This window comes from Leucoraja erinacea, chromosome 13, assembly GCF_028641065.1.
Source record: "Leucoraja erinacea ecotype New England chromosome 13, Leri_hhj_1, whole genome shotgun sequence".
In the NCBI taxonomy this organism is placed as follows: domain Eukaryota; kingdom Metazoa; phylum Chordata; class Chondrichthyes; order Rajiformes; family Rajidae; genus Leucoraja; species Leucoraja erinaceus.
In genome coordinates this window covers 18,265,358-18,275,169 of record NC_073389.1, presented here as the reverse complement: position 1 = coordinate 18,275,169, position 9,812 = coordinate 18,265,358, and the positions used below count along the sequence as shown (strand labels likewise).

Sequence of the window (9,812 nt, the reverse complement as noted above, 5' to 3'; positions counted from 1 at the left end):
CAAAGAATACAGCATTAGAACACACCGATGATCCTGTGAATAAAAGCACGTCAGTGTACAATCTGTGAAAATCAAATCTATCTCCCAGCATTGCGTTCATGCTCATCATTCAAAATATTTTAACCAGTTTAACCTTGCATTTCAAAAATCGATTTTTTAAACTTGTTTCCTTAATTCACCAAATTACACATGACTGTTGAACTGAAGCGACAGCCATGGAGGACAAAGATTGACATCAAAACATTTTCCATAATCTATCAATCCTCATAATTCAAATTTCGTACAATTTCTGGAATAATAATTAGAGCCGTAGATTTTAGTTTAATGGATGACTAATGCAACTGCTCTGGCCTTCAAACTGAAAATTACATTCACTCATTTAACCCAATAAATCAGGTGTTCTGCACAATGGAAATAGAATGAAAACGTGTATTTCAATAAATTTACATCTTCAGAATGTAATAGGAAACAATAAATTTTAGAGTACCGTACCTGATGTCAGTCACAAGGTAATACTGAAATTCTCATTCAAACGTCTTGCAATCACAAATTGTTGAAGGAAAATTAATTCCTTAGCAATTAGATTTGTGATTTTTTAAGATAATTGCATGATGGCACATTTTGGTGGGAATAATATGGAGGCATTATTACTTTGATGGTCCAAGTCTAGGTGAGGTAGAGGAACAAAATGATCTTGGGATAAAATCTCTGGGTTATCACAAGTTGGCAAGGCTGGATACCTAAAGGAAACCAAGTACAAGGTTTATTCCTGGAAGATTAGAATTGAAAATAAGGGTAGGCATAGAAACACACATGGATGGAGAAATTGGGTTAAATGAATAAATATAAATATTGAAGGCTACAGTGATTGAAATCTATGGACCTAACTGTAATTGCAAATGATGGAGAAGTACTCGTATGCAGCACCCATCTGATTCACAATTGATTATTCACCCAAGCACTCCCTTACATGTGTGATCAGTTTTTGGTCACTGCATCCCTTTTAGGCACGGTGGCGCAACGGTAGAGTTGCTGCGTAAGACACCTGGGTTTGATCCAGACAACGGGTGCTGTCTGTGTGGAGTTTGTACGTTCTCCCTGGGACCTGCATGGGTTTTCTCCAGGAGCTCCGGTTTCCTCGCACACTCCAAAGGCATACAGGTTTGTAGGTTAATTTGCTTCAGTAAAAATTATAAATTGTCTCTAGTGTGTGTAGGATAGCGTTAGTGTGCGGGGATCGCTAGTTGGCACGGACTCGGTTGGCCCATTCGACCCACCGTCGACCATTTGTCAATCGTTCACGCTAGTTCAATGTTAACCCACTTTCACATCCACTCCCTATAGACTAGGGGCAATTTGCAGAAGCCGCAAACCTACAAATCTTTGGATGAAACTGAAGCACCCAGATGAAGGCCATGCAGTCGCAGGGAGAACGTGCAAACCCCACGCAGACAACACACGTGGTCAGGATCGAATTTCGGGTCTCTGGTGCTGTGAGGCAGCAGCTCTACCAGATGTAGCACTCTTTTCTTTAGGATAAGATTGGGAGATTTAGCAATGGTTCAAAAAATTACAACCAATGAATCAGGTGTTCTGCACGATGGAAATTGAATTAAAAGGTAGTTAAACTCTTGATGGAAATAGTCTTCAGCTGGTCCACTGTGACACAGTTGCTGCCAGCCACCTATCGGATTAAAGCCCTGTATTATCCATGATGACACAGAGCAGCATTATCTAAAGAGATACATCTACACACAATGCATGTACACAAAGCATGTGTGGATGTAAACATCAGATGGATGGCACGGTGGCACAGCAATAGAGTTACTGCCTTACAGCGTTTGCAGCGCCAGAGACCCGGATTCGATCCCGACCACGGATGCTGCCTGCACGGAGTTTGTACGTTCTCCCCGTGACTGCGTGGGTTTTGTCCGAGATCTTCGGTTTCCTCCCACACTCCAAAGACGTACAGGTTTGTAGGTTAATTGGCTTCTGTTTGTATACTTGGTATAAGTGTAAATTGTTCCTAGTTTATGTGGGCCTGTGTTAATGTGCGGGGATCGCTGGTCGCCGTGGACTCGGTGGGCCAAAGTGCCCGTTTCCGCGCTGTGTCTCTGAATTAAACTAAAGATCCTCAGCGGACCTGGCGGTGAAGGAATAGTCACTGATGAAGCAACTGATGATGATTGGGCCTGGGATAATGGCCTGAGAGTATATTGTATTGTCTGCAACCAAAATAATTGCCTTGTGTGAATCACAACTGCACAGACTTCTACCACCTCTTGATGGGCAGTGTGTGTGTGTCACCACACGCCAAGGAAAACATTTAAGTGCTGAGCAGACCACACTCCATCGTATGCTTCCTTCAGCTGCAAACAGGCAAGCAGGTGGTGCAAGCTGCCTTTGTCCAGACACTGCATTTTGTGCACTCTCGTTATATTTACTTGCATTGTATTAGCATCAAAAACAGCTCACCCCTTCCTCTGCAGTTTGGCTAATGTTGGCAAATATTTAAAATTCAAATGGAAGTCTGAAATAATATTTATTCACCTTTGGCGGCCCTAACAACGGGCACTGCATTAGATCTAATTTCTGGCCGGACGTTGTGCAAACCTCATTAGCTGCTGGAGTGCAGCCAGCTTTGTGCTGGAAGGCTAATCATTCCAACCCCATAACATTGGGTGTCTTTAGCTTAAGCTTGCTTGGCCTCGGTTACCTACTGCTTCCTCAGCAGCTTTTGCTGGATCACAATGCTGAGGCCTATATTGAAATGAAGATTAAACACTCATGGAATACAAATACTATGGACTTTAAATCGCTGCAGTGATGAATTAGAAAATGAAAACTGTAGGAAATGGCCTTTCACGTTCGGTGGAAGGTACCCAGCTGATTGTCAGGGTGGCAGGGCCAGTTATTTTAAGGCATCATTATTGCGTATTTTCATAGCTCATTTCACGACCTGGGGACATCTAGAAGCTTTTCATAACAGGCTGAAAGCTTTAGAGGAGCCTATTTCCAACGAGGAAGATCGCAAAGTAGAGCAAAGATAATGATCAGCAATGACACCAGAGAATGCAGGGAGATAGTTAGCAAGTTAGACAACAACAGTCAAAGTGACAAAGAAATTATCAATCTTTTCCAATTATTCTACACCACTGCAATAGAAATGATCAATCTGCTTTGGTGATTATGTTTCAAGGATCAACATTGACCAGGACATCCCAAATAAATGATCCATGCATTCTATTGTTTAAATTAACTCCTGGGGGGGGGGTCTGAGAGTGCAAAGGCAGCAACTGGGATGCCAGCCTAGATTTTGTGCTCAAATCTGTGGAATGTGGCTTCAGCTAAAAACCTGCTGACTCAGCAGGTGAGAATGCTTCCATCTGAGATCGACACAAATTGCTGGAGTATGTCAGCGGGTCAGGCTGAGTTACTCCAGCATTTTGTGTCTATCTTCGGTGTAAACCAGCATCTGCAGTTTCTTCCTACACATCGCTGGTCATTGCGGACTAGGTGGGCCGAAGTGTCTGTTTCCGCGTTGCATCTCTAAAACTAAAACATGCTTCCAACTGAACTCCGGCAGATATCCATCCATACAGTTCTCACAGGGATCCAGCATTGCTTCCTCCGTCCAAATGCCAATAAACTACAGAAGGAATATCCAGTTGTCAGAGGTGGATTTTTGGGAGTCATTAAGTTGAGGTCTTGGATGCCGATTACTTTGTATATCAAAAATCTAATAGTACTATTCCCCAGTGGCGCAGCGGTAGAGTTGCTGCCCCACAGCGCCAGAGGCCCGGGTTCGATTCTGACTACGGGTGCCGTCTGTACGGAGTTTGTTTGTTCTCTCCATGATCCCGAGGGTTATCTCCTTGTGCTCCTGTTTCCTCCCAAAGACGGACAATTGATGTCGGCTAATTGGCTTTAGTAAAATGTTAAATTGTCCCTAGAGTGTAGGATAGTGTATGGGGTGATCGTTGGTTGGCACGGACTCAGTGTGCCAAAGGGTCTGATTCCACGCTGTAACTCTAAAGTTTTGAGGCCTGTGTTCATCTGCAGGCCAACATTCCAATTGAGAATTATTTTCCAGGTTGTTTGAGGCTAAGAAACGTTTATATCCAGAATGTAAAAAAACCGAAACTGCAGATGCTGGTTTACAAAAAGAAAGACACACAGGAGTGGAGTAACTCAGCGGGTCAGACAGCATCTCTGGAAAACATAAACTGGTCATGTTTCGAGTAGAGACCTGTCTTCAATCTGAAGAGAGGTCCCTACCCGAAATGTCATCGATTCAGGTTATCGAAGGATGCTGCTTGGCTGACTCTGTAGTAGGTTAATAGGTTAGACAACATCTATGAAAACAAGAACAAAATTGCTAGGAAAATGATCAATCAGAATCATTCAAACTGAAGTAGGTTCTCGACCAGAAAACATCACCTATCCATGTTCTCCAGTGAAGCTGCCTGACGCAGTGAGTCGTTAAAATATTTATACCCCATGAATAGTGCAGCAAATATGCCACATTCCACGTTTTAATGCCAGAGAGTACTGACCGTATCTCATTAGGGATCTCTTCCTCTTCATACTTGTTTTTGTTTCTCCGGTAAAACAGAATGACAATAATAGAAATGACACCAAGCAGAAGCACCAGGATTCCAGTGACCACAGCTCCAGCTATAATTCCAACATTCTGGAAATGCGCTGTTGAAACAAAAGAAAATTTTCAATTTAATGTTATTTCCCATTTTGGCACCCATTTAACTGTTCCCTGTTGAGGGCTTCCCACACTCTCCAAATTAGAGGAAAGCTAAAATCAGAGAACTGTTGGATAAGTGTAATGTTACCTGAACCTATATGGAACATGCCGATAGATACGGGCCAACTGTGCAGGGACTCCTTGACTTTCTGATAAACCATTCACATTGAATGTTTTGGACTCTACTGACAAAGTACAATGATGGGAAATGAGGGCTTGTGACCATTTCATCAGTGCAGCTTCCACTTCCAGGTTCTGGCATATCTGTAGACTACAGATGCAAGCGTGGAAACGGGCCCTTCGGCTGACCGAGTCTGTGCCGACCAACATTCATCCCGTACACTAGCATCATCTGACAAACCAGGGACAATTTCCAATTTTTACCAAAGCCATTTAATGTACAAACCCATGTCTTTGGAATGTGGGAGGAAACCAGAGCACCAGGAGAAAGCCCACGTGGTTACAGATAGAACATATAAACTCCACATACACAGGACCTGTGGGCAGGATCAAACCAGCGACTCTGGTGCTGCAAGACAGCAGCTCTACCGCTCCCCCACTGTGCCGCCCCAAATCCTGCAGCTATATCCTGTAAATATATTCTGAAATCTGCAAGAATGCAGCAAGTATGACGCAACCAATATCTTTGACACCTGTCAAAGCCTCCTCCCCCATCATTGTCCAATGGTACAACATGTCATTGAAATATCCCTTTAACCTTTGAGAACCATTAAGCACGAAATGAAGGTATGAGTGGCATACTGGTGCAGCGGGTAGAGCTGCTGTCTCACAGCGCCAAGTGATCTGGGTTTGATCCTGACCTTGGGAGATGTCTATGTGGAGTTTGCACATTTTTGCTGTGACCGGAGATTTCCTCCAAGTGCACCAGTTTCCTCCCACGTCCCAAAGATGTACGGGCTTGGAGGTTAATTGGCCTCTATTAATTGCCCGTAGCGTGCATAGAGTGGATGCGAAAGTGGGATCAACCAGACTAGTTTGAACAGGTGACTGACTGATGGTCAGCGTGGACTTGGTGGGCCTAAGGGCCTGTTTCCATCCTGGATTGCATCAAAGAGTCATACAGCATGGAAAAAGACCCTTCAGGCTAACTTGCCCATGCCGACCAAAATGCCCCAATTATGTGAGTCCCACCTGTCTGCGTTTGGCCCATATCACTCCAAACCTTTCCAATCCCTGTACCTATCCAAATGTGTTTTTAATGTTGTTATAGTACCTGCCTCAACTACCCACTCTGGTAGCTTGTTCCATATACTCATCGCCTTCTGTGTGAAAAAGTTGCCCCTCGAGTTCTATTAAATCTTTCCCCTCTCACGTTAAACCCATGTCCTCTGGTATTCGAACCCCTATCTTTCAATCAATTTAATCCAAAAAAAAGTTAGGAATATGAAAACTTAAAAAATTATCCGGAACACCAAATAATACTCAATTTAATAATATAAAAGGATATTTTTAAATTGACGGTTTCCCATTTGCCAACCATTCTTTTAGACAGCCATCCAAATTGAAATAGCTTCAGTCTCTAGAATCTGTCAGCAAATCCTGGTTGTCTGCCTTTGACAAAGCCTTCCCAAATATTCACGCCTTTCAGCCATTTAAAATGCAAATCAGTGGGACATCGTCCAATATTTCTAGAAATTACATTGTATAAAATTTTCAAAAGACACTTGTAGGGACAATTTTTTTTGTATAGCATTGCAAACAAGGTTTGTTGCAGAAACCTTCCTGGTATTCTCTCCCCCTACCATCACAATATTAGCGTGACATTTCCATTTTTCACATTAGTCAGCCTGTAATGTCTCTGTGAAATTGCCTCATTAGTGTCAATTAGCACAGAGAACTGGGTCTGTGCTGTGGACCCGTGTCCCCAGAGAACAGAGTTGTGATTGCCTGAACTAATTTCACTTAGGACCATTAACAACCATGAAAGGGGTGACTTTCATTCCACCTATGTGGCTCGGATTGTCACATGCCATCAAACTGTCCCCTCACTGATAATATTTTTACAGATCCAATGACAACCAATGAATAACAAACAGCAGACTTTTCTAAAATAGAATTTTTAAATGATACATTTCATAAATACGTTTGATCGATTCCCAAGTGTGTTGTTTACATGATAACCTTAACAGCATCTAATAGACCAGAGCTCTATCCATCTTGGCAGAAACAAATGCTAATTATATCACCATTTGTGTGCAATCTTTAACCTTTGTTGTTTTTGAGCAGTTTCATGATGATAGCCACAACCTTTATGTTCATTCCCATTGGAGATAATCTCATATGCATAGCAAGAAGCAGTAAAAAAACAATCTGCTGGACAACTCATCCAGCATCCATGGAATCATTGGGATTTTAGGTCAAGACCATGCACCAGGATATACTTGCTCATAGCTCCACCTCTGTTTATTTCCGACACTGTCAGAAACTATATTAGGATCTAATTTGGTACATTGGTATTGAGGGTTTCAAGATTCAGGGACAGTTTCTTCCCAGCTGTTATCAAGCAACTGAACTGTTCTCTCACCAACTAGAGAGCTGTCCTGATCTCCCATCTATCTTTAATCAAACTTTTCTGGATTTTATCTTGCACTAAACGTTATACCATTTATCCTGTATTCATCCTCCATCTACCTTCGAGCTATCTTTAATCAAACTTTACTGGATGTTATTGAACATTATTGCCTTTATGCTGTATCTTTACACAGTGAACGGCTTGGCTGTAATCATGTATAGTCTTTTTGCTAACTGGTTTACATGCGACAATAAGCTTTTCACTGTACCTCAGTACACATGACAATAATAAACTAAAGGGAGTAACGTGGCAATAATCTGGTGTGAGGTAAATAGATAAAGGGTTCTCTGAATAGAGCTGTGATGTTGGCAGGCAGTGACAGCGTCAGCAAACTTGGAAAGCATAAGCAAGAGAGTTCATAGACACAATCAATATCATTGAGTTCCTCAGAGGGTGCAGAACAGAGAAACAGTCACACACAATAGGACATTGCAATATCGCTGCATGTGGTGGGGCCAAGGGCGTACTAGATGTATATTAGCACCACAAGGTCTCATGAAAGGACACGAGAGAATCCTTGAAGGGTCATTTCAATCTGATGCCAGAGGTCTTCAAGAGCTACAAATGTGCACCTGTAATCAGGAATCGGACAAGACATCTGGCAAAGGTATTGGCAAAAAGGTACAATATCCAGGCCTTTTAGGATTGGGAGTTGTGTAATAGTTGAGTGTGTTGACAGAATTCAGAAAAAACATCTGATTTGATTTGCAGTAGTCATTCTTTTGTTCCCTAACTTATAGATTCAGACTCCAAATCAGGACTGGAGGACAGTCTTAACTGGCACTCCTGTCGAAATTGAAGGGGGTGTCATAAGGAAAAGGAGCAGAATTAGGCCATTCGGCCCATCACGTCTACTCCGCCATTCAATCATGACAGATCTATCTCTCCCTCCTAACCCCATTCTCCTGCCTTCTCCCCATAACCTCCAACACCTGTACTAATCAAGAATCTATCTATGTCTTAAAAATATTCACTGACTTGACCTCCACAGCTTTCTGTGGCAAAGATTTCCACAGATTCAGCACCCTTAGACTAAAGGCTAGACCCAGCGGGAGGCCGTCGGTGGGAATAGGTCAGCTGCACGTGCAGCCACAGGCGGTAAATAGGAATGTTCAGTGATTTTTATAACTTGTCAGTGCCAGACACGTGGCGACACTTGTTTACTGCCTATGTGAGGTCTGTTGTATGATTTTACCAGGTTGTAAGCAAAATAAAGCATTTTAATGTACCTAGGTATCCATGACACCAAAGTATCATTGAATTGAATCATTGAAACTTTGCTGCATGTCGAAGCAAAAGAGTCATTTAAACCAAGGTGCTGTGAAGCTGTCGAGGGATGTGGACTCTGCAATGAGACAATGGTAAGGATAGGTCTGAATGAGATCAAATGTGACCTTGGCTTTATTACCTAAAGCATTATACAGCTCATTTTCTTTTGCATCAAAAAATATTACTCAGATTTGACAAAGGTTTAGTTAAGTTTAGAGATGCAGTGCGGAAACAGGCCATTCGGCCCACCAAGTCCACACCGACCAGCAATCTCCACACATTAACGCTATCCTACACACACTAGAGACAATTTACACTTATACCAGGCCAATTTACCTACAAACCTATACGTCTTTGAAGTGTGGGAGGAAACCGAAGATCAGAAAAACTCACATGGTCACGGGGAGAACGTACAAACTCCGTACAGATAGCACCTGTAGTCGGGATCGTACCCAGGTCTCTGGCGCTGAAAGGCAGCAACTCTACCGCTGCGCCACCATGCCACCCAGGTTATTGAAGAGAATTGTTGAATTCTTAGTTAAATTGATAAGAAGATTTGCATGATAAATATTAAACCCTATATGGTTTATGAAATTCTTTAATTCTTGCTAGATTTATGATGTGGCTGAATCCTCTCAATGCTGAGATGGCTCATGTTTAGATTCTTTCAGCAACATTCAGTTTGCCGGTAGGTCTTGGATGGGATATATTGAAAATCGTGTAGTGTCAAATGGAATTCTGAACACACAGGAGGGTAAACACAAGTTAAACACAAGTGCTGCAAAGAGTTGGCGATGACAATGTACTTACGTTCGTTAACCTGGAGATGAATGGCACAGGTGTGGGATCCCATCACATTGGTAACTGTACATCGGTACAAGCCATTTGTAGCAGAGCTGATATTCCGGAGAAACAATGTCCCTCGCGATTTATCTTGGAAAAAAAAACATTGAACATGTGAACAAAAATCTACTGATATTTAAAGACCATTATTAAAGAGTTATATGTTCATAAATACCAGGAGAAAAATTAGGCCATTTGACCCATCAAGTCTACTCCACCATTCAATCATGGCTGATCTATTTTTCCCTCTCAACACCATTCTCCTGCCTTCTCCCCATAATCCCTGACAATCTTACTACCTGACCACAGGTTACAAATTAGCTGCTGCTGATAAAAGTTGTAAATTAA

General features: G+C 42.3%; 1 protein-coding gene across 1 annotated transcript in view; it reads right to left on the bottom strand.

Moving 5' to 3' along the window:
• igsf11 (immunoglobulin superfamily member 11) overlaps positions 1–9,812 on the bottom strand; it is a 189,219-nt gene that overhangs the window by 9,416 nt on the left and 169,991 nt on the right. Inside the window, exons 5-6 of the mRNA XM_055644554.1 lie at positions 9,432–9,554; positions 4,557–4,704 (exon numbers count right to left, since the gene is read on the bottom strand). Of these exons, the coding sequence (XP_055500529.1) occupies positions 4,557–4,704; positions 9,432–9,554 (271 nt within the window). The remainder of the gene's footprint in view (positions 1–4,556; positions 4,705–9,431; positions 9,555–9,812) is intronic.